Source organism: Diospyros lotus, chromosome 12, assembly GCF_014633365.1.
Source record: "Diospyros lotus cultivar Yz01 chromosome 12, ASM1463336v1, whole genome shotgun sequence".
NCBI classification, from domain to species: domain Eukaryota; kingdom Viridiplantae; phylum Streptophyta; class Magnoliopsida; order Ericales; family Ebenaceae; genus Diospyros; species Diospyros lotus.
In genome coordinates, this window is record NC_068349.1 from 4,051,810 (window position 1) to 4,077,969 (window position 26,160).

Below are 26,160 nucleotides of genomic sequence, written 5' to 3' on the forward strand. Positions count from 1 at the left end.
GGGCCTCAACTCTTGGGCTTCTTAATTTTTAAAATTTATTTTTAAATATATCAAATGGTATATGAAATTTCATTTGAACTATATATAAGCAAAATAATACAAAAATATCTTTAACATGCACATCCATGAATATTTTATGTATAATAATGTTTATAAAAGAGAGCCATGACCCATGATGCTGAATAAAAATATAGAAAACTAATTTTATTTTGTCAAAGTGAATTAATTTTAGACTTAGTATGAAAAATATGAAATAAGTAAATAAATTCCTATCAATATGATCAAACGATGATAAATTTCCAATTCAACCCTTGCTTTTTCCCTCATTTGGTGTTTTATTTTTCCCAGACAACAATTAAAAGAAAAAGAAAAGAGATAACCCCAAATATTTTAGCAATCAGCAATTGGTAACCCAACACCTACAAGGAGAGCACGGTACAGAGGAAGAGAATCTGCAGACAAAAGTACTAATGACAACAGGCCAACAGTTATGCCTCTATGACTAACAAAGTACAGAGTTACCATCTTTTTTTTTTGCTATTTAAAGTTACCACCTTTTATGTTCTAAAGACTAATGGCTTGCTCCTCAAGTCTTCACAGCTTCAGACCTGTTTTAAATGCTGTACTGAGCTTTCCCGGCTTCCTGTCTGTCAAAAGGCTGATTGTCTATTTACATTGCAAAATCTCCAGCGCTGCAACTAAACAATAAAACAAACTGTTGCTGCAGGTCAGGGAGAGAGAGCAAAGGAACTATTACTACAAGTAAAATAATGAGAAAATCAGCATCAATATTATGATAATGAAGCACAATAGCCAAAAGAAAAAAAACATGGAATATCTTCCCAACGACCCACCAATTCACTTGATTTGTTCTATTCGCATACTGTTAGATATGTGAGATAATACTTAAAAGTTGAGAACGAAGCAGACAAAAAAGAATTCTCACAAAGACAAATGGAAAACAAGACCAGACATGCAATGCTGAGCTGAAACAGAATTCATAGTACCACAACAACCAATAACATTTTTAACCCACAGTTGACCTTTCTGCATTTAAAATGTTAATGTTCAAGAACGAGTAAAGTCGGATCAAATTATTCTAGCAATCCTCGGGGTAATACTTGTTGAGAAAAGCAAAGATCTCTTGACAATCAGAAACAAAGCCACCAAAATTATCTGATGCAAATTTTTCTGTAAGCAACTCCAATAGCAAAACAAAACCAAGTAAAAGGGGATTTCAGAACTCTGGCAAGTTATACGGTACAAAATTGCCGAAAGGAGCAAATAAATTCAAGCTGAAGGAGAAATGTTGGAGCAATTTGATTTCAGTCTTTCTTTCCAAAAAAAAAACTGAAGGAGAAAAAGAGCAAATAGACTCGAGCCGAAGTTGGAAAATTACAATGGACCAATCAGTAGAAAGTCGGAAGACATGCAATAACATTGATGTTGCATATAGACTAAATGGAGAGATAGGCAACCACTGAATAAAAGCAATTAACATTTAACTTTCCAAAATTCTCCAACCGTAGCGAAGCAGGGAACCTTGTGCACTGATACCCCAGCATTGAACTTGTCCAAAATTAAAACCCAATATAAATGAACATTCCAGGAACTATCACTATAACTATAAAAATTCAACCATGAGTATTAAAACATGGAGAGAAAATTAATTGACTGTAGAGAACGAAGTCATAGGAAGAGCTTTAAGGTGATGAGAAATGAATGCAAAACATACCTCAGAAAGAAAATTCCCCTCCCTTCATGTTTAATCATTCACATTTGCCACAGGATAGATTGTTGATATACAATGCACCTTTCATTTCTTGATAGCCTTCTGCAAACTGCAGTACAAAGTACTCGAACCAAATTATTATTTACAAATGTCCTATCTCCAAAAGGCAGATCCCTTGCAATAGAAGCTGCAAACAACAAAAATCTCTACAAAAAGTGCATACTTCTCAGCACCGGGATTCTATGCATCAAATTATGTTCAACTCAGCACCGGGATTCTACCTGTAAAATATTAATCAACATATAAATTAGGTATTAACAGATCATAAAAGAAATGATGATGAGAAAATAACCTAGAGAAACAGAAACCACTGCCAATATAAAAATTCAACCATGAGACATCCAGTGACCATGCCAATTAGAAATAAACTTCTTCGTTTTCTTTCAGCAGGGGAACTGTCAGGGCTGGTGGGTCATGGGTCACAAGCAGTGAAGATCCAATCACACGTAAATAAACTAAGTACATCTCAGTTAGACTGACGAACTTGTCATTGGGAAGGTCTATTATTATTATTACTTTTTGTTGTTATTATCATTTTTCCTTTTTCCTGTGGGTGGCGGGATTCAGAAGAGGGGCTTAAAAAACCCCTATTATAATGTATAATTACCTCGGTACTACCAGATGCATTACAAGCACCAGAGGTGGAGATGCAAGTTAGACCAGGACTGGAATTTGGGTTGCTACAAAACAGCCCAGATTCACCCACTGACACACTTGAGTGATCAACCAGAGAGCCTGGCTCAGATTTCTGGCATTGGCCGGTGCTCATCTGATGCTTGTTCAGAACAGAATCTGCATCAGGATAATGAGAATCAGTTTGAGCAGCAGTAACTTCTTTCTGACGATTATCATTCCCAGTAACCACACAAGAAGCTTGGCTCACACCAACGGGATTGCTCAAATCCCCACAAAGAGTAACAGATCTATTCTGAACTTCAGCAACTACTTCCGGTTCATGACTTCCAGGAGCAACCCTCAAACAAAAGGAACCCGGGTTTCCATCCTTGGGAATTGAGGCATCACAAAAATTTCCAACATCTGGTGCTCCAGAAAGAGATTGTGGTGAAAGACCACACAGTATATCATCAGACTCACAATATAGTTCTGCTCCACATTCTACATCAGACGATGTAATTTAGACACTGAATCTAGACCAAAGAAGAAGAAAATATCTTATGAGAAACTTCAATTCTGGGCACAATACCTGCATTCTCAGGTTGAACAATAATTTCTGCAGGGAGTACAGGGACATGGTCAACAGCATTAACTACTCCATTTAGCAAACATTCAGCATCTTCTTCACCTTTATTGTCTGATGCAAGAAAAGATTGTTTCTCACCATCTGTGGCATCAGACTGGACCTGGGAAATGATAGATGAGTTGGTGTCCACTTTTGGAGTGCTGTGCAGCAACCTGGAATCCACATTGGGAGGAACATTCATAGGGTGAAAATCAACATTATGTTGCTTATTAGCAACCACCATAGCATACTGTTTATTATGTTCAAGAGAATTTCCACCACAAGCCTCAGGACCATTAGCATCTAACAATCTTCTCACACCATCTGCTGCATCAGATTGGATCTGGTATACAGAAGATGAGTTGGTGTCCACTTCTAGACTACTGTGCTGGTAAAACTTGGAGTTCTCCTTTTGAGGAACATTAATACAGTGAAAACCAACATTCTGTTGCTTATTAGACACCTCTATAACATACGGTCTATCATGTTCAAGAGCATTTCTCCCAGAAGCCTTGGAATCCTTAATATCTTTGTTGTCCTGCACTTGATTATCACTGGCCATGCCTGAAAGGGACATACAATTTCCAATGTCAAAAGGATTCTTGAAAATGTGAATTCTCACTTGTAATATCAGATGAAACATTCGAAGAGACATTAAGAGCTGTAAGCAGCCATACCAGTAGTTCCATAAGCATGGACTGCAACCTCTTGAGAAACCTTGGAACTCACCCCAGTAGAGCAACATATATCAGAATCACCTGCTCTCTCATGCAGGATTTGAGGCTCAGTTTGGGGTTCAGTGGTCTTTATAGCTACAATACAAACATAGAATGGTTAAGATTCTTAAAAAAAAAAAAAAAAAAAGTTGCAAGGGAAACAACTATAAGAATCCACAAAATACCTGCAGTTGAAAAGAGATTTTCTCTGGAAAACTGAGGCATTAATAAAGGTTTCTGTAACATATCAACACCAGGAAAAACTATAATATTCATGTACTTCATTTCTTTCTTCTTCAACTCTTCAAGGGGCATGAAACCAAAAACTGAAGTCCATGTATGCATAAGTTCTGAGATGGCAGGTATAACCAGTTTCTCAACATTAAGACAGCAGAGAGCCTGCAAATATGTTTAGAAGTGGTAAATTCAAAACTGCATATAACTGCAAAATCAATAAGCCCAGAAGCAAAAGGAAAGATGCAAATCTAAGCCAAATATACAACGCACGAAGGCACATCATATTATTGAATTCACCATATGATTCATATGCAAAACAAATCCAGAGAAATGGTAATATCAACAGGCATATAAGTGTAAAATCCATAAGCTCAGAAGCACAAACAAAGATACAAATTGAAGTGAAAGATATGATGCAAGATGGCATATCATATTGCTGAATTCATTTTACAATTCAAATGCAAACAGAATTTATTACCCATATAAAAAGAAAGCATGTGCTGTAAATTACAACAGAAACAATATTTAAAAAAGAGTAAAGATAGCAAGGAACCATCCAAAGAGTTAATACTTGCAAGAGAAATCTGATCTTTACAAAGAAAGAAGAATATCATTGGAAGAGTATAAAATAAGGGTAATTTGCTCTGACTGCCCCACAGTTTTTTTTTTAAAAAAAAATGCATACATATAAAAACCTTTTGGCATTGCAATAATCACTGATTACCCTCAGTTTACGGAGGTCGTAAAACATCCTCCCCTCAGATAATTCATCAATCTACAAACCATTGCTATCAAAGTAAATTATAACTGTACATAATTTTCAAATTTTCCCTTGTCAAATATTCCCAAACATATAGAAAAAATCAAAAGAAAAGGAAAATTAATGTAGTAGTCTATTTACATGTATATATATGAATTCAATTCCAAAGTAACACAAGTGTAGCATAGAAGAAATTTATATATAATATACATTCTCTTATAAAAGTCAAGTTTCTAGGTTATAGAAGATGGTTTCACCCAATATTAGACTTATCAGTTTGTGATGTAATAAAATCACATCAATTATCTTCATTTACTGCCATCTCATGAAACCTTTTTGTATGAAAGATGGCGTCAGAAATTATCTCATCATTCTCTTGGTAGAGGGTTGCATTAAGAAGGGTATCCGACATAAAATTTGGCCACATTGTTATTTTATATGGTCAATATGACTTTAGAAGGCCTTGTTTGGCCTTGAGGTGAGATGAGCTAGATGTGGTGAGGTGAGGTAAGCTTGATTATGTAAAAATGTTTGGTGAAAAATTAAAGTTGAGTTGAGTTAGAATGTTAAATGACTAAAAAGGACATAAAAATTATAATTTTATTACATATAAAGTATATTTTAAGAAATTTATTTTATAAAAATATGTATGAGTAATATGAAAATAAGTATATTTGTTAAAATATATTTTCGAAAGTTTTTAGAGTTTTTATAGGGACGCCTGAAGAATTAAAATTTGTCGAAGTTATTATAAGAAGGGTAAAATTGGAATATACAGAAAAGATGAAGTGTGTTGGCACTTCTCAAACTCAACCTCACTATCAGAACACACTAACCGTGGTTGAGTTGAAAGGACAGAAAAATTGCCAAACATTTTGTCTACTGCTTTTGGGAGCAAACACACCACAACTTGCTCTCATACATTGGCCAACACAAGTTTTAGAATAACTGCAATTAATGATGAAGATATCTATTCTACTATAAAAACCAAACACAATTTTTGGTGTTACCATCCAGTGAAGCTCTGTCAGGTTCCCAAATACCCTTTAATTTGTTAATTAATTACCCACTTTACCCTTGAACATAAACAAAACGATTTACAATAACCACTGAAAACCACCTGCAACTATTTGTGATGCAAAAAACAAAAATAGAAAAGAAGCACCTAGACATTTATTTGTATATGCATAACCATTTATTTATTTAGGCATGCATAGCATGTGCCACACCTCTAAGATACATAATAAAGAAATAGAAGATCAAAGAAAGCTTGAAAAAAGGAGCCAAAGACATCACAAAAAAAATACAATTTAACAAATATAGTTACAGGAGTGGAGCAGATTAATGGGATTAAGGATTTTGATATTGATGACGATAATGATATATATTTTGATAAAAGATTTATACTTATAATACTACAATTTTACCTTTTCTTTCTATTACTTATTGCGAACGTGAGCCTTGGCACAGTGGTAAGGCTGAGAACAATTGACCTTCCCCACGGCCTAGAATCCTGGAGTCTTGTGCACCAGTTTCACCTTCATTTTTTTTTTCTGTTACTTATTGTAAGACTAAATTTTATATATGTTGCAATATTTCGTCACCATCACTAACTGTACCTTATTCTAACCAAGTTAGGGTCAGTGGTATTGCATTCATAATGTTAATTAACTACTAAAAGCTACATTGACAATGAAAATCCATGTAAAAGAACAGTGTGGCAAAATTTTACACTGGATGCCCTTCTTGACAATGTTTATTCTAGATTTATACAAGGACATTGATATTGCATTAGTCTTTAGTAATTTTCTGATTATATTTGGATACATTTTTGTACTATTATGTTATATACAATTTAAATTGAAAGGTCAAAAATTTTATTAACTTATTTTTTATCCAAATCGTGGTTCAAACCAAATGAAACTAGAATTTTATGATTTGATTTAATTTGGTTTGCCTACTAAATTGATTTGGCTCAGTTTGGAATTTAAGAAAATTATAATTTAGTTTAGTTTCCAGATTTTTCCAAACCAACCCGTGAAAATACAATTGGCAGTATGTCCAAAACTATGTTTAACAACAATAGCTAAATCACAGTCCCAATTTCCAACCAACTACAATCTCTATGTTTTCCTCCTTGAAACAAATAATGTGCATCAAACATTGATAGACAACCTAATAGGCAAAGTTTGGCAGTGCCACCAAATTTAGTCAAGACAAGCGAGGAAAACTGCTAACACATACCTGTTTATTAGGTATAGAATAGGTGATTTGTGTCTATCTGGAGGAGATTGCCATGAATTTATACAATGAACAATAACAGGACATATGCCTAAGATTTTTTACCAAGCAAAATGATAAACAAGTGATGATACTCCATTCCACTTTTAATGGACAACCAAATCCCATTCTTATAAAAAAGGAAACAACAAACCAAAACCATGGAATGAGATTGTGCTAATTATAATCAACTAGTGAAGGAAACCCATCCATTGTGAAAATATATCAACAGCAAGAATGCCTAGAAATGCATATAAATACGTGTTGATGTACATGCATTTATAAATATATACATATATATATACACAGATGTAACAACTTGATGATTGATATGTAGCTAATAAACCAATGCTGCAGCAGCCTACTGATGAAGGTGCATAACTTTTGTTTTATACTGGGTTCAAATTTCATTGAGATTCCTTTTGCTAGCCATGATGAAAACCTTCTGCCTGTTGTGTTTATCACTCCCGAAAAGGACACACTTATGCTTTCTGCACTCAAGCAGTCTGGTAACTTGGAATAGAATTTGCATATGATTCATAACCAGTAAACCAATAATTAAAAGAAAATTAAACTAGAAAGGAAAATTATTCAACTAGTATCAGATTGTGTTACAATAAATCAATTGTTTACAAGAAACAGCTCTGGTAGTATAAAGGCAATATGTAGCAAATACTACATTTTGGGATATTGAGCTAGTTAAAAAGAGAAAGCAACATGTCTAAGAATCTTCATGCCTCGCAGGTCAACACTAGAAACCATATACTTGTTGAGGCACCTAATGGAAAGGTTTAGAGACAAACAAAAAGATTTATAAATGGTGTTTACAGATTTAGAAAATACTAATGACAAAGTCCTCAGATAAGTGTTACAAAGAGTCTTGGAGAGAGAGAGAGAGAGAGAGAGAGAGAGAGAGGAGCTTAAGTTGCTTAAATACTAAAGACGTGTATCATGGACCAGAAACATACCAAAACTTTTTCAATTACAATTTAGACGCATCAAGCATTGATGCATCTGCACTAAACCCTTGTATCTTTGCCCTGATGATGGATTAATTCACTAAAAATATCGAAGAGATGCTTAGGTGTAAATTGTTTGTAGATGGCATTATTTTGGTGGATAAGACAAAAGAAGGCATAAATATTAACCTTGGCATTTGAGGAGACACCTTACAATCCAAAACCATCAAGTTGAACGAATTAAAAACCAAAAATATGAAATGCCAGTTTAGTAAAAATAAAAGTGCACATGATGTTATGATAAAACTTAAAAATCATGTTATTACAAGAAATGATTAATTCAAATATCTTGGATCAATTGTCCAATCCAATAGGGAAATTATTAAGGATTAATCATATAATTAAAGCAGGACGGTTAATTAGAGAAGTGCATCCATGTTTTAAATGATAATAAAATCATATTACAATAACCTTAAACTCGTTAGGTAAGATCGGTTACATGAAATTATAGACCTCCAACCATCTTAATTCATGGCCATATCCTCTATAAAGTTCTTATATCTTGTGTTATGCTTAAGGTTTTTTTAATCAACCTTTTCTTTGGTCGTCTTCTCCCTCTTTTGCTACAAACTTCTTTTATTTCATCCATTCACCTCACAAGTGCATCCACTAGTCTTTATCTCACATGCCCAAAATATAAACAAAATAGAAATAAAGATGTTATGACAAATGTATATCCATACAAGAATGGAATTAAAAATAGGGTAAATTGCACCAGGCACCCCTGAGGTTGGCAAAAAGACACAAACACGCCTTCCCTATCATGGAAAATTGACTATTTTACCCTTGTATTTAAACACACTCCTTTTGTTTCTCTCTCCTATCCCTATTTATTTGTCTCTCATCTCCCTCTCCTATAGTTTGGTGGTGGCCAAAACTTCGTCCATGGCCAAATGAATGGGGCTGCTGAGAACCCCAATGGGGTAATATCATCACGCCAGAATCCCAAGAGAGAGGAAGGAAGGGAGAGAGAGAGAGAGAGAGGGGGGGGGGGGGAGGAGGAGCTTCATGGCAGTGATGGCAGAAGGTCCCTCCCTCCCCTAGGCAATGGTAATTTCTTTCAACCCCATTGCTAATGGGTTTGCTCTCTTTGGGTTCCTTCAAGAGAAATCCAGCATTGATTCCCTATGATGGAGGAATTCGTGGAAACCAGTCTCGGTTCCTCTATGTCGATGATGGCATGGGAGTCAAATGCTAATCTCAATTCCTTCAGTTATTTTTTTATTTCTTATTTCTCTGTAATTACAAAGGGAGGAGAGAGAAAAGGTACTTTGGGTATTTAAAAAAATTAATCATGATGTTCTCGCATCAAGGGGGAATTGATGCATGGGCAATAATCTCAAGGGAGATCTATATCATTTCTCAAATGTTGGGGGGGGGGGGGGGGGGTGTGTTTTTGCCAAACCACAAGGGTATTCGGTGTAATTCACCTTTAAAAATAAGGTTATCATAAGATCAAAATGCCTCCTATTGGAGATAAAATACATCAATCACAATTAACATGATTGATCATGTGAGAAGAAAACCAATAGATGCTCCAACAAAGAGTGTGGATGAAATGGAAAATATTTTAGCAAAAAAGGTAGGACGAGAGAAAAACCTTAGTAGAAAACTTTTCAGCATCATGTCATAGTAGCATTACAAAAGCTATGATCATAAATAAAGATTGGCAAGTTAAAATCTATTCATCTAACCCCACCTAGTGAGATAAAGACTTGACATGTTATTATACTATCATATACCCGATTCCAACATAAGTATTTTTTTTGGGTTAACTTCCACAAAATCACAACTCATAAAAGATCACAAAAATATTACAATCACACACAAACCCTATTTTTATTTTAATGTGCTTGGGAGATGAGGATGCAATATAAAGGGTGGAAAAGTGTTCTTCTAGTTTGGGATAGACAATATAATGAAATGAAATGGAGATAAATAACACTTCCCATCCAATCTCCTTCAAAACCCAATCATATTCGTTTAATATTTTTCCATTCCACTCATTTTCATTACTCTCTGATCATCATTAATTGCACCTTATCTTAACCAAGTTAGAGTTAGTGGCATGACATTTATAATGTCAATTGACTTCTAAAAGTTACGTTGACAATATAAATCCATGCCAAGAATAATGTAGCAAAATTTTAAATCGAATACCCATCCTAATGCAAGGTATGCAACTCTCTAGTGAGAGAATATTTTCTTTACTCTCTCAAACAAGAATAAAGTATTCTACATTTCCTTTTCATCCCTTATTCTCCAAAAAAAAAAAGAGAAATCATTTTACATTCCATCCTACTCTATTCCATTCCACTAAATTCCATTACTCTCCCAAATGGAGCCTTGGTATCACTTCCAGCCAGACAATAATGAAGCATTTGAATCAATGAAAAGCAACAAGAACCTTTAATGAAAAGCAATTAACTGAACCCCACTGATTCTTCTTCATAAAACCACATAAACAATTATAAAAGGACCGGGAATACAATCACAACATACCGATTCAATTCCATTCAGAAGCCGACGACACATTCCTTGGCGCCTATACATATGCCTGGTCCCAATGAATGGCATTTCAGCTAAACAATTCCCATGTATCCTATTAACAATGTAAAATATGCTTCATCTTTAGTATCTTTCAACATTAAAATCCGGAAAGGATAAATAAGCATTCAAATAAGAATCCTAGATAGGTCATTTTACTGCCTCTGAACAAGCAATGCAAAATTAAGAAATCGGCAATGAATTGCTCAGTAGTTTTGAATCAAAAAAGGAAGGGAGAATGGTTGCAAAACAGGAAAGACAAAACAATTTTTTGGCATGCCTGTGCTGCATAACAAGATCTTTTACAGTAACAGTAAAAAAAACTAAAAAATGCATTTTGTGCTCCATTTATATTTATCATTAAGCAAATATCAAATCAGAACAATAGAAACAAGTTGTATATCAAAGCTTTCAACCATTCAACATTCAAAAATGATAATCAATAAATAGAAGAAACAATGAACAGATAAGATAAAAGGAAACATGTGGTGCCAACAGATAATTTCACCTGACAGAATTTTATAATAGTGCTTGAAACATCTAGGTAGGCAATGTAAGAAGGATACACGGGGAATGGCATGGCAAAGCTTTAAACCTAAGACAATTTTCCATCCAGTCCCGTTTCCCCTTCCCCCCTTTAAAAAACATTAGGGGGGGGGACCTGCTCATACTTTTTTGGCTCTTAAGTAATACAAACTTGCAAAACCAGAGTGTCAGAACCTCAAGGTATAGATCCAGGGATATAAACTAGAAAGCAGACACCTCAAGCTACCAAGAAACAAGATTTGACACGTAATGAAAATCCACTTTAAGGTTTTTTTTTATTATTATTATTTTGCAATTCATAGGATTCTCTTTCAAGGAACTTGGAATATAATATTAAAGAAGGGCATTAAATAAAATTGTTTATGCTACTAGATTTGGGTAAGCCTTACTTATGTATTCTTTTCCAGCATTCCCAGATTAATAATTTAGCATTAAAAAATGGTTTTCATTTCATTTCTTTTCATTTTAACAGAAGTGAATTTTAAGAGAGAATTATAAGCCAAAATTGTCAAACCTATACATTCAGAAATAGGCCACATAAAGTAAAACTATACCTATTGAACTTAAGTAGAAAAGGAACTCTTAAACAATTTTGCACAAGACTTACATTTGTTCAGATGAAAGACTTTGGCATGAAAAGAAAGGAAAAGTGTTAAACCTTGCCCCTTCGCTTCCGCCAAGAGGCATTAAATAAAAGGAACAACATGGAGGATTCTCTTACCCTAATCAGTGCCACATTTCTTCTATTTGACCATCCTACCAGCAGTCCAACAAAATCAAGAAAGTAGAAATCAATAACAACTATTGAGGTTGACTCCCATACTTCATAAGTGATTTTCCACATTGCACTTCCCACTCATAAAATAAAATGATTTCCATTCCCACTCTATCCATTAAAGGACCAAAGGAGAAGAATGAGAGGCACTCCCTTTTCTAGTCATCCAAACAGGGGAATGTATAATTACCCTAATAATTTCCATCCCTTTTCCTTTCTCTGATGTTGTCATATCTTTCCCTCCACAACTTCCAATATAATTTATTCTACATGACTCAACAACCCGTTATACCTATGGGACCTCATGTAAAAATGATATGCTTAAACAATATAATGTATATGTAGTATACAAGCTGCCTCTGCCAAAGATGCATGCAACACTACTCTATGTCAATAATTGGCTCCCACGGGTGACTTCATGCACTGTCTTAGACGGATTTTAATTCATATATGTGATATTTTTCCTTCTTGGGAAATCTCTTATTGTGTACACAAAAAATTTATGTGATTGCCATTCTCCCTTACCCAAAGACCAATTGGGAAGAGAGATAAATTAACTGAAACAACCAGAATCAACCAAAGTTGCACAATCAAAAAGAGAGAGAGAGAGAGAGAGTACACAGGCTACTGGCACTGACCAAAACAACATAAAAACAAAAAAATTAGAAAAGGGCCCAAAGGCACTCCAAATGTTTTATTTGATTTGTTTTATCTTTATATTAGATAAGTATTACATGGGGTTCCTTGAACTCATTGGAGTAGAAGTTGCCTTAAAAAGTTTGAATCGGTATGGAGCCCAATAACACCTTTATCAAGAACAAAAAAGCAAACTATTAGAGCCCAACGCTTAGGCAGCTTGTCACACTCTAGAGTCCACTTAAATACTCCCAAGTTTAAGCTTTGTAACTTCCTTATCCTGAGTCAATGGACTACCCTCTACCAAGCTCAATTATACATTATATTCACTGTACAAATATTAAGTAATTTAACCAATGCAATTACATTAACCACGTGTGATAAAACATGTCCAAAAAGAAATAACTCAAAGAACAAAAATTCCAACAAAAAAAAAACTATACATAAATATTAAAATTATAAGAAAATATGTGCCAAAATAATGAACTAAAAATAATATTATATACGTGCCCGCAGCAACCACATTTCATGCTTCACATGCATAAAAAAAATAGCAAATTAGATTAAATGGTCTGCAAAAAATTTAATTAGGATAAGTGGAGGTCAGATTAAATTACAGGAAAATATTGCAATAGTAGAGGAGATGGATTTTTGTCAATGTGGGAACAAGTTAAAAGGAAATGAAAAAACAATTCAAATGCCAGTCGTTTTAAGCTTGATTTATTATCAATGTTTCAGACCTTTTGCGGACATATGGTTTTACAATGCATAATACATCTCTTTATCCGCACATAAGTTTATGTGTGCATATATAGATATCATAAACATTACCAACTTAGGTGCTGCATATATATGCAAGTGCTTACAAGTTTGTGTTTCTATGTGTAGGCATATTTTCATCACTGGTGCTACTGTAAACAACCCACACACAAAACAGGTGGGTGTTAAATTGCCTACCAGCTTTGGCAAAAGGGAGACAAACAATAAAATCCCCCCCCCCCCCCCCCCAACTCTTCAGATTCAGTGTTCTTTATCTTTCATTGCAAGTCAGAACTTGGAAGACAGCAGCATATCCCAACTTAGCAATTTTTTGAACACCTAACAAGGATCAATACTCAAGAGCCATATATGTGCTGGACATGCCGGATCTAGAAGACAGAAATTACAGACTAGTATTCCAATGTAGCATGAGCTCAGCAGGATACTACATCAGCTGCAAAAGAAAATTTAAAAAACGGGTGTTTGTTGGAAAAAGCATCTATGTTTTTAGTAGTATATATTTCTGTGGTCATGTGTTGGGTCAGCCTGGATTAAAACCAATGAACCATGAGCCAAATCAGGCAGTCCCAGATTTCAAGATCCAAAGTGAATCAATACATCTTAGCTACTATAACAAGCCAGACTGAAGCAGGTGGCTCAGTACAAGCCTCTCGTTGGTTAACCCAACTTGGATCCCAGCACAGAATTAAAATACTCATTTCAATTTTTAATTTAACTTGTATCTGTAGATTCATCAGCAGCAACTGAAATCAATACTAAAACCTATTAATAAGCCACCTGACAAAACTATTCTGTTTGAACAGTATGCATCAATAGTGTTACTGCAAGGAAATTGAAAGCAATGCAGCATAGGAGGGGGAAAAACCTTATGGATGCAACCGAGATAAGCTCATCATCCCTCTCTAGAATAGCAGTGAAGAACCTACTATAGTTCAGCCGACTAAAATTGGACCTGGGAACATTTTTCAGAGACATAAGAATCAGTGTAAGGTATTACATAGATATCATATAGATGCAACGTAGTTTAATTTGAACACTTGGGCAAGACAAAGAGATTGATAAACAACAATAAGGTAAAACTTGAAACCTATACAGAACACCACAAGATGACAACTGATTATACGCACAGAGAGACACATATAAGATATCGCAAAGCAACAGAAGCAGACCTCACAAACAGATCTGGAACAGTGAAAATTTTGAAAATTGGAGAAAAAGAGAAGAAATTGGGGGAAGAAGAGAAGAAGACCTGATAGATAGATAGATAGATAGATGGAGATGGATGGATATATATACATATATATATATATATATAGAGAGAGAGAGAGAGAGGGAGGGAGGGAGAAATGGGGGAGAGAAAATCATCAAAAGTATTCAATTTCAACCAAAAGCATTAATTTCTTATTACATCAGAAACCTATTTATAAGCTGAAAATCTAACTAAAGATAATTACTCTAACTGCAATTATCTTAACAAAGTAAATAAAAGATGAGATCTAAAGATAAAATCTAAATAAAAATAACATAAATTAAAATAGTGAAATATCCTATCACAACCATTTTATCCACACTAAAAACCAGTTCATCCATAGAAGACCTATGATGCACAGAAACTTCTTCAGGGCACTGTTTCAGTGTTTCTAAAATGTTTCCGTTTCTGAAATGCAAAGAAACATTTTTAGGCTACTTTTGCAATTTCAGAAACTTTTCATGGCCATTTCGTAATATTAAGAAAATATCGAAAACGCATTTCCGATTTGAAAATGCATTTCCATCCATGAATAAAGATGAAATTTTTTCCATCTCTAACTCAATTTTTAATTTGTTTCTAGAATTTGTTTAAATGTGTTATGAAATTTATGTTTATTTTTACATAACTATTTTTTTTATAATTTTCTATATTAAAAATTATATTTACAAAAAGGTCCCTATATTTTTTTTATTTACGTGTTTCTCCCGTGTTTCCGTTTCTTACTTTTTTGAAACGTTTCCCCATTTCCATTTTGTACCATATCCGTTTTTCTTTTTCGTTTCCATTTCTGTGCAACCTAGTAGAAGACTTGATTATGATAAAAGGTTCAATGGAGAACTTTTAAGCATCAAGAATCATCACATAAACTTAAGCAGGGCTCTTAAACAAATTGCTTTTGGAAAAGGATGCTAGAAAATCTACACTAAAGCTCACAATTATAACTTCTATTCACATAAACCTGTGTATCCATGAGTCATGCTCATCTTAAAGGAAATAACTTCATTTCCTAGAGTTAAGGAATTGCATGGTTAAGAGTCACATCAAACTATGATGTTCATCCATATGCACATGATAGCATTATATTACAAAATTTACAAGTATGCACTTTGATATCTCAAATAAATTCCTCTTTTGTATGCTGAGGTAGGTACCCTCTAAGGCAAGGCCATGTGGTACCAACAACAACAATATGTCAATAACCATGAGCCTTTATCCCACTAGGCAAGGTCTACTTGTTTTGATCCGATGCGTTTTGTGTCGGCTGTCAACCACCTAACATAACCTCCTCCTTTAATTTGGGCTTGGGACAAACCATAAATAGCCACAGGACACACCCTTGCAAAAAAATAAATAAATAAATAAAAATAAGAAAAAAAATCTCATATACCAACAATCACCCATAGAACCCCATAATCAATTAAGCACAAAATACATCTTGTGGAACTTGCAAACAGGAAGGCCAATTTAGATATTTGTAGAGAACCAAAATGTTTGTATATATGGCCTATGATTAAAAAAAAAACAATTGTCCGTCTATACCAAACTGAGGTGAATCTCCAATTTCTAAGGCTGGAGCAATGTAATTGTTCTGTAACAACAAAAATGAAAAGAAAGAATCACTGGGCATACATTTCTAGTATATATGTATACCATTGGATGGGCATTCCTTCAATTGGCAAACGCTTCAGACACAAAAGCAACCACCTTCCTTCTTCTAAAACAAAAGCAATTAATGAATAGCAAACAAGAGCACTTACAAAAAATAAAAAAAGAATAGCAAACAAGAGCAGTTAATCAATTCCAGCTCATAACCCGATGAAAATTAGAGTTGTAATTGTTGTTGTTGTCAATAAGAAACGTGAAAAGCAATATAAATCAACCTGATCAAAAGAATTTTATATGGAAATTTTGGATTACAATTAATTGATATTAAAAGGGTTCTGCATAATAATAGGTCCAACAACAGCTGCAGGATTAATAATTTTGAGGGTTCAGCTTCAACTGTCAACTACATGGGCACTCCTTTTAGCACAGCATAGTTCAAGGGTTCTTACCCACAGCTATAGACAACATTGTGAATCATATTGGCTCCACTTCTATGGTCAAGAATTGGCAAGAAACACTCATCCATCACAGAAAATGCAACAGCTAACTTTGAGTTCCATTCAACTTTTTGAGAATCATTACTACAAGATGTATCTTGGCTAATATCAGATCGCTGAATAAGAGTCCACGAAAAACCTTCTTCCAGTTCATTCTTAACCCCAAGAAGCTTCTGTAGCCGATCAAAGACCTGTCAAAAAAGTGTTGCAACAATTGATAAACCAGTACATAGAAGAGAAGGGGAGGTATAACCCTCAAACCACAAAGCTTAAATCCAATTACTGAGGATTGGTTTAAATTCGTAGCAGCTGCAAAAGAAAATAGAAGAGAAATGTACAATACAGAGAAACACAAGCCACTGTCCCATATGCCAAGATAAGTGAAGTGTTAAAACCACTGGTCAACTCAACCTCTAGCTCAGTCCAAGAAGAATATTTGATCCTTCATATGTGAGGAAATAGCAATAGCAATAATTAAATTTCACCAACTTAGGTGTCATTCACTACTTCTTACTGATGCCTTACTGACCCTATCAATTATCAAGTTGCATCCAACCAGAAAGTCACCAAACTGAATCAATCCAACCAACTGCACCAAGCAGTTAAATGATGGCAAGCTGAAGGGGGTAGCAAATATAGCTTCATGTTAAATGAACTCCCTACATTAATGACTATGCAAAACAAGTTAAGAGGCAGACGTCAAGACCCTAGGGTGTATAGTAGCTTACAGTGGGGTTGAGTGTAGCAGATTATTCCTCAGGAGTAGTTAATTCTGTTAAGTTGTTAGCAGTACTTATTTTACTAATATTTTCTGTTTTGTCTTTATAATAGAATCCTAGCATAGGAGAAGTAGCTATATAAAGCTACTAGGGCTGTTGTAGATGCATTCATTCAGAAATATCAATTGAATCTTCTGATTTCCTCTCCCCAAACTCTCCCTCCCCCTCGGATCTGTCTCTTCCACTCCCTCATCTTCTCTTCTTCTCTTTCTCCCATTCGATTCTGATTCTCCCTCTTGATCTCCCTGTTTCTTCCGCCTCCTGCTGCTTTTCCCTCTCTTTCTCTAAGTATACCCTAATTCTTCCTAAAATCTGTCCTAATTCTTTGCTGAAACCCTAGGCGAACCCTAGGATCCTAACAGCAGATTATGGACCAGAATTTTTTTCTTTCTTTTTTCATCTTTTGCTTTAAAGAGAAAGGAAAAGATATAAAATGTGATTATGGATATTGAGGCACCCACTAGAAAACAACCTGTTATGTCCATATTATATTATCTCCCATGAGATAATGCAGCACAACAGGTCGTATAATAACATGCCTTTATATACACTAGTAATAAGATGCTAAGAAGTTACTAATGTGTGCATTTGTACCAAAAAACAACTACAACTGCTGATATTCCATACAAGAGTTATTAGTGCCCTTGATTTCAAATCAACAATCACCTCTTGACATTTTCGCCCACAAAAAGATGAAGAACTGGAATCAAGAAATGCTGCATCCTTTCCCTGAGCACAGAGTCTGTGGTCTACAAAAGGCAAAAATTATTGCTGTCTAAGCCAAAATTATCCATATTACATGATAAAATAGAGAAGTGCTGAACTGAGAAAAATCCAAGTTTCAAGACTACAACAATTGAAGTAGATACATTTTTCCTCGCACAAGGAGCAAACAACCAGTGCAGAGCCACGTATATTCTGATCGCTTTGGCATGCATCACCAAGCATCCCACAAAATTTGCAAGTACAGTATACACAGTACCATTCACCAGAAGGGAACTTCTGCCAGCAAAGGAAATAATTATTGACCCCATTGCCAATAAAAATTTACACACACAAAAGGTTATCTCCATTTTGCAGCAAGAGAAATTCATATTTCGTCTTCACATTGTGATAACAGCATATAAAAGGGAAAACATCAATGAGATATTTCAAATATAAGTTTGGATGAAATTAATTTGGACTAAAAGTCTGTCTCGGGCGAGCTGTCTGATTATATAGATATGAATGGTTATAGATATTGATATGTCATGAATTGATACCAGCTATCCATACATCTATGATGCAAGCATCAGTGACACATCTATCAATTAAGTCAGACAATGGAGATAGACGCCAAGATAAGACCCATGGATGCATAGCCACACAAAAACAAAGCCAGGCAATAACAACTTCTGTTAGCCCACTACCTACCTTTGCACCCACATTGTGCTGATTCTAGATAAACATGTCTACATCAAAGTACTAATACTCTTTCTGATTCATTCAAAACCAGAGAGAACTTATTTCTGTTGGTACAACTCAGTGAAAATACAAAAACTTCACCAACCTCCATTGGTACAACATGCAAACAATTAATAATGTTCATTAAAAACAAATAATTTTTCCTTTTTTGTTACACTCGTGTCCCCCAAAGGGAGACCACAATTACACATACATAATTGCATGACAAGCTTTGCACCTAATATAAATTCAATGGGACTGCAATTAGGCGTATTTCAAAAAATATAAAACACCCAATTTGGAAGAAGCAAAAGTATCTCTCTTTATTCTTTTGTGCACATGTGTATATGGGGGTCGGCAGGAGGATAGGAAAAGAGGGTTTGATAATATAAAAACTAGGACAGACTCTTCATTGACACAACTAGCAAGCAACTAATTCTTCATCAAAAGATTATTCAAAGCTTTTCTTGTCTTGTGCTGGTGTCCTTCACTAAGTGCCAGCGGAGGGGGTTTGGGTTGCATAAATGAGCCATTGCACAGGACCATCACGGTTCAAGGGCAAGACAGCTGACACAGGCATGATGAGAAGGCCTACTATTTAGCATGGGAACAAAGAGATGCAAGCTTTTAAATATTCCACAAATAGAACATGATAAGACACAATAATCATCAATGTACAGAATACAGATTGCCAATTGAAGACAGAGGCAAGCATGCGTACTTGGATATTTAAGCAATCTTGATGGAAAGTTGACGGGCAACCATCGCAACATATTAAGTCACCGCCATCCCCACACATGTTGCATGTGTCATCATTTCGATCGGCACCATCAACATCAACTGAATGGAATCCAATGCACTCCAACCTCTCATGTTTACTCCATGAGTCAAACAGGCACTTGAAAAGAGAACTTCCAGACTCTAAATATATGTTTTGAAAAGGCTGAGCGAGTTTACTTCCAGCATGAGACTCAAAATCTGCAACCGCAAAGGTTCCATTGCAGCAGTCACAATGAATACCATCTCTGGTTATCCTGCCCTGAAGCAATGCGCGAGACCTTCTACGGTTCATGTATTGAACCTTACCGTTAAGGGGAACAGTTCCCAAGTCAATCATCCAGGAAATAAGATTGCGCTTACCATCGTATAGTACAAAGCCTTCACTGCTGGGATCCAAATCCTTCATTGAGTCACGAGCCAACAGGGCACATCTTCTTCTATTTTGTCTCTCCCCACCATTTGATCTTTTCAAGCCCCTGGGCAATATCTTTCCTCTAACTCCTTCACTTGTCTTACTTGCACGGCCTCTTTTTCCTTTGTTCACCATTTTTAGTTCCAATTTTTTCTTTGTTATCCTAAATAATTTGCTAAATTCCTCCTCCGGAATTGGAGTAAATGCGGAAATGGCACTACTATCAGCATTACCATTTTCAACTTCTTGTTTAAGAATTTTGTATGCCAATGTCACTGACCAGTAACCCTTTCCTTGAGGACTCACATAGATAGCATCATTATACTCTTTGCGCACAGCATGACCATCCCCTTTTCCCACAGCATCACTACCTTGCGTGCGCAACCTGGGCCGGTATTTGATTGTCCAGCCAGCACTCTTAAGCATAGCAATTATTCGTTCTCTCAACAACTGCTTTACTGTACTTCTGCGCATCCTAGATTCTCCTCCTTCCTTGGGATTGTCCTGTTCTGTCAACTTCACAGAGACTTCCTGCCCTCCTTGATGTGAAGGGATGGCTACCTTGATATGCTTTCCACCATCCACAAACTTTGAACCTCTAGTGACATCATCGGACTTTGTTTGATCATGGTCTTTTCTGGACCTCACTTTCTGCTGCTTTCCAATCACAGTCATTTTCAATGGTGCACTTTGCTGCTGCACCTTAGGAGGTCTCCCTCGACGTCCTTTCAATGTATTCTGTTTCTTGACAACTGATTGAGCAGTTCCTTCCAAAGGACTTTCCTGCTGCACTTTGGGGGGCCTCCCTCGACGTCCTTTTAATTTTTGACTTCTTTCTATAGAAATCTCCAGCTGCACCTTGCGGGGTCTCCCTCGACGTCCTTTTACTTTTTCACTGTTTCCCATAGGACTTTCCTGCTGCACCTTGCGGGGTCTCCCTCGACGTCCTTTTTCCTTTTTACTGCCCATTGACTTGGCATTTATATCATTTTCCATTTCAATAACTTTCTTGCTTGAAGCATCAATTTCTTTCTCTTCCTTGACATTGATCAAACCTTCAGCCACTCCACTATCAGCCATGTCGCTGTCAGCACCCCTCATTGCCACTGTCCTTGACCTCAAAATCCTACCAACAAATTCAATCGTAACATCAGATTTAACCTTCTTTTCCTGTGTGCCCCCTTCTTGGCTGCAAACAGAACTCTCTACTATTTTCCTTTTCCTCCCTCTTCGCCAGGTCTTAATTTTAGCAGTACCAATATGGTTGTCTCCATGAGCATTTTCATCACCCTTCTCATTGCATTCGACCCAGGACCCACTTGCCTTCCCTTCAGTTGCTCTCCCTGGGGAGGACGATGAATCTTCAACACTTGCTGGATCAGTCAAAACTAAAACTTGCCCTTGCTTCTCATTATCATCAGTACTTTTGTTTTCATGGCCATTCACTTGAACTAAGTTCACTTTAACTTCTTCCACGTCAGAACTCTGGGTCCTTTTCCTTTTCCTCTCCCCTTGCCCTGTCGTAATTTTAGGGCCAGCTGTATCAGCATTGACAGCAGCATCTTCTCCAGTCTCAACGTCTTCTGACCCGCTGTCAATTTTTCCGTCCTTCAAAGAAACAGATGAGTCTTTGACGCAATCCAGATCACTTTCAACGAAATCTACTCGTTTCTTCTCCATGCCGTCTTTCATGTTCAAACCCGTATCAACATCGTCTTTCTCAGTCACTTCACCGTCCCCTGCCTTCTCAGCCCCGTCGCCGGATCTCAAAACCTCTCTCATCGCTCCCACAAGCCCTAATTTGACAACCCTCCGTCAGATTCTGATACAGACCCACACGGCAAAAATAACCACAAAGCACGATCGAGCTTCAGATATTCACATCGCACAGAAGATCACATACTCCACTCGACAAGCTCGAAAGCATCTAAAAAAACACGGCTAAATCAACAACAAAAAGAATCACGAAAAAAAAAAAACAAAAAAAAAAAAACTAGAAACGCATAGATCATACCGGGGAAGGAAAAAGACCATAAACCGAAGTTTCTCACCGCCTTCAATCGAAACCCCAACCTGCAACACTGCGTACAAGCTCGCGAGAGCTGTACGTATGCAGAGGCACCGAAATCCGAACAATGCCGCGATTAGGAAATTGGGGGTTTAGAGAGAGACAGACAACAAGGGTTTAGAGAGAGACAGACGGACAGACAGAGAAAAGAGGGGGTATTGTATTGAGGGTACCACCGCAGCACGCGTCCTGTTCGGGGATGTAAGGGTGAGGGTGGGATCGTCATTTCGGGGAGCTGCGCATTGCTGATTTTCCCTCCATCTCATATCCCAGTCGCCAAATTGAATTGGATTTTCTAATTTAAGGACTTGGTTTGGAGCTATCCTTGTGTTTCAGGCCGAAGCGCGCGGGTGTCTGGTCCCTTCCACGCTGGGAGTGACGGGGCGTTCAGCTCCGTCGTCTCGATCGAACGGTCCAGTCAACGGCTTTGGTCCGTCAATGTAACTCTAGTTTGTAATTTTTATTTCTTATTTTTTATTTTTTATTAGTAGAGAAATTAAAAATAATTTACTTGCCCGCGCCCGCAACCAATTTTGCCTAATTTATACGGATCTCCATCAAAGGACGACTATATTTAACAACCAACCATGTATTCAAGTGATAATTTTATTTAAGCAGTTTATAAATATTTACTCTTAATATCTTCTTTAAAATATAACATTTATTTTTTCAAAATTATAATATATACAATTGATGTTTCTCAATTAATTATTTCACTTTTTTGCCTTTAAAAATTGCATTTATAAACAAAATAATAGAAAATCGCAAAAGGACGCTAAAAAACAGGCACTGGAGAGAGATCAAGTTGCGATAGCAAATAAAATCTCTAAAGGTCAATTGAGCATATACCATTTTCCTGAGGGTGTTCGGGCAAAAAGTCCGAAATTCAAGGGTTCATAATCAATTTAAGCAAATCTCTATTATCAAGTTGAAAAGGCACATGCAGCGCCTCTGTATCGATTTTTGTATATGAACTTGTGAATTTGAAATGGAAATAACCTTCTGCTTATAGAGAAAATTTTCGTGTAGAAGAAACTCCCATTTCAAAAGAAATTCATATAATCTCTCAAAGAAACTCCCATTGGTGCGGGGCAATTGATGGCCCATAAATCGATGATACAGGCTTGCTGTCACATTATGGAAGAAACATATACTGCAGCTGGTGAGAAACAAGTTTCAACAATCAATTGAGAACTAGATTCAGTTTCTGAAGCGATAACAGTTAAGGTTCAACTAAGCAGCAGGAAAAACAAAAACAGTAAAAATGAAAATTGTATGAAGAAATCTGTAGAAGAAGACTCCTCCACTTCTGGCATCATATCTCACTTCTTCTTCCCACCCTTTGCAGCATCTCCAGCCTTGGTCTGCAAATTAGGTATCAACAACAGAACATTCAGTGCACGTCAGCAGCACATTTTACATGGAGGAAGAGAGGCCAAAAGATTTGTGTTATGTATATATATATAGAGAGAGAGAGAGAGAGAGACAGACAGACAGACAGACAGACAGAATTGATTATCTTACCTTCTTTACACCACGGATCTTCATAGCTCTATTCTTCCTCTCCTTCAACTGCTTCCTAGACTTCTCCACCTTTGTGTCCAGACCGTTCTGTAAAGAACAAATAAAATATATATAAATAACCATAAAAAGGATGACAGATTTAAAGATGGGATGATAAAGGCCACAACAAGGCGGCACAAATCAAAACTATTTTGTACATAACATGGACTCCTAGAATCTAATCTGTGTGACAATAAAAAAAATTCATGTTATGGGAGCAATCAAACACGTTTTGTTTGTGTAATATTCATTTTACTAGTTTAAAACACAAACATATCGCGGCCATAGAATGTCAAAAGAACAATATTTGATCAACCATTACAGAAGAATATGAGAGTGCATACAATAAAAAACTTAACTATGACTGTAATGACAAGGGAACCTCCTGAAGGAGTTTCTTTATCCCCACTTTTAAGCACTTCAAACGATTAAAGGGGCACAACAAGTGTCCCGCATGTACAACTACTTTCTATACCACATCAAAGTTAATGACCAAAATAAATATCGTTTGTCCGTATTCATTCTGCTAGCTTAAAGCATTAAAATGTATCAAGATCTTAAATTGTAAACCTAAATAACTAATCAACCTAAGATGCTGGAAGAGCCAAGGACAAATTATTAATGTCTAATGGCCTTGGATCTAACTGAAAAATAATGGACATGACCACGCAATTGTCTCTAACAAAGTTGAAGAAGTTGCAATAAATGTGATAATTATGATTTCTGGTATGGAGAGAATAATACACATAATTGAAATTGCAAACAATCACAATCAAATATCAAATAAAATGACATTTTGTGTAACACAGAGTCCTATTACATAATTGACTAAGAAGGTCACGCACCAAAGAAGAATTAAAAGATTACATTTGTTTCTGTTGTAGTTTGGCCAATAGAGTTAATTAATTAAGAGTTCGTATTCATTGAATGTGATAATTATGATTTCTGGTATGGAGAGAATAATACACATAATTGAAATTGCAAACAATCACAATCAAATATAAAATAAAATGACATTTTGTGTAACACAGAGTGCTCTTGTATCACCATTGCAACAAAAGAACAAATGGGGGGATATTCAATTGTGAGAGGACCATTATCACCAAAATATGACTGAACCAGCATCACATGCAAGACAAACTGTCTAAAAACAAAGTGTAAATACCACCAGAAAGAGAACTATGTTTTACCTAGCAATACAAATTCAGTCACTTTTCAATGAATACGAACTCTTAATTAATTAACTCTATTGGCCAAGCTACAGCGGAAACAAATGTAATCTTTTAATTCTTCTTTGGTGCGTGACTTTCTTAGTCAATTATGTAATAGGAAACAACTGCACAGCGTTTTGTCAGAGAAAATAAGAATGAACCAGTTCTCAACATTGCATCAATATTAAAAAACACACAAAACATATTATCAACAAGAAGAACAAATAAGCAATAAAGAATGAGAAATTACCCTGATGAGCCTGTACTTTGGCTCATATTTCTTTGCATTCTCAACGGAATCATAAATCAAACCAAACCCAGTAGACTTGCCTCCTCCAAAATGAGTCCGGAACTTGAAAACAAAGATGGCATTTGGATCTTTCACCTCATACATCCTAGCCAATTTATCCTTCAACTCCACCTTCAATTAAAAGGAAAAGAACAACATAGTGAGAAGCACAAAGATCCCACAAGTTATCAGCAACCAAGTATAACCTAAGTATGTGCAACACAATCATGTGTACAGGATATCAGTGAACTGAAACAGAGACTCTCGGGGAATACCAGTATAAATGACTAAACCAGAATTCTATAAAATAAACAAAAAGAAGAACAGTAAGGTCAACGCTACAAAAGGTTCCTAACACGTTACGTACAATAATTTGATGCCTTTTCACATCCCTGACATTCAAACTTGCAAAAATTATAAGCCGCTTTTTTTTAAATTCCTTCACGATAAACATAAAAGAACATACTGTCTTTACAATATGCAATTACACAATAACAGATCAAACTACGACACGAGTAGAGCAATAAGATAAATAACGGGAAATTGAAAAAGATATTTTATGAAACATGAAATCTTCGAGCGAGTCCAGGAGGAAAGAGTACAAACCTTGGAAACATTCGGTCTTCCAGGATGTAGAACGTCAATGATCTGAATCAACCCAACCACCAGAACAGTAAAACATAAGACAGGCAAATCAACAGCAAATAATACAGATATGTGCAAGGATCAAAGAAGGAAACTCACGAATTGCTTCCTGGAGAGAAGGCGATTGGTCATGAACTTCCTTGTCCGGATCGTCACCGCCTTGCTGTCCGCCATTGTCCTGCGATCTGGTATCGGCTCTCAGGCTTTGCTGCGCCTCCTCTCCTGGTTTCCGCTCTCTGAGCCGTATGTGATTTGTAGGAACTAAAGAGGTTGAAGAATAAATGGCGT

At 36.0% G+C, this 26,160-nt stretch overlaps 2 protein-coding genes across 6 annotated transcripts; both read right to left on the bottom strand.

Annotated features, from left to right (window-relative positions):
* Window positions 1–361: 361 nt before the first annotated feature.
* LOC127814221 (uncharacterized) lies at window positions 362–22,441 on the bottom strand. 5 transcript variants are annotated; one of them, XM_052355581.1, is made up of 14 exons: window positions 22,111–22,441; window positions 19,626–22,023; window positions 18,331–18,463; window positions 18,128–18,210; window positions 16,635–16,873; window positions 14,194–14,280; window positions 10,547–10,646; window positions 3,934–4,147; window positions 3,710–3,844; window positions 2,997–3,596; window positions 2,400–2,908; window positions 1,956–2,013; window positions 1,736–1,841; window positions 362–698 (listed from the first exon to the last, which is right to left on the bottom strand). In XM_052355581.1, exons 2-12 carry the CDS (start codon window positions 21,876–21,878, stop codon window positions 1,996–1,998), a joined length of 4,371 nt encoding a protein of 1,456 aa, XP_052211541.1. In that variant the 5' UTR covers window positions 21,879–22,023; window positions 22,111–22,441; the 3' UTR covers window positions 362–698; window positions 1,736–1,841; window positions 1,956–1,995. The 5 variants fall into 5 exon arrangements, with proteins under 5 accessions (XP_052211541.1, XP_052211542.1, XP_052211544.1 ...); XM_052355582.1 differs by having other exon boundaries at window positions 362–715; XM_052355584.1 differs by having other exon boundaries at window positions 1,736–2,013; window positions 18,331–18,460.
* An 858-nt stretch (window positions 22,442–23,299) lies between these two features.
* On the bottom strand, window positions 23,300–26,142 carry LOC127786869 (40S ribosomal protein S24-1-like). The gene is made up of 5 exons (XM_052314580.1): window positions 25,972–26,142; window positions 25,834–25,875; window positions 25,189–25,359; window positions 23,689–23,775; window positions 23,300–23,528 (listed from the first exon to the last, which is right to left on the bottom strand). The coding sequence occupies exons 1-5, from the start codon at window positions 26,044–26,046 to the stop codon at window positions 23,487–23,489; spliced, it is 417 nt and encodes a 138-aa protein (XP_052170540.1). The 5' UTR covers window positions 26,047–26,142; the 3' UTR covers window positions 23,300–23,486.
* Between the last annotated feature and the right edge of the window lie 18 nt (window positions 26,143–26,160).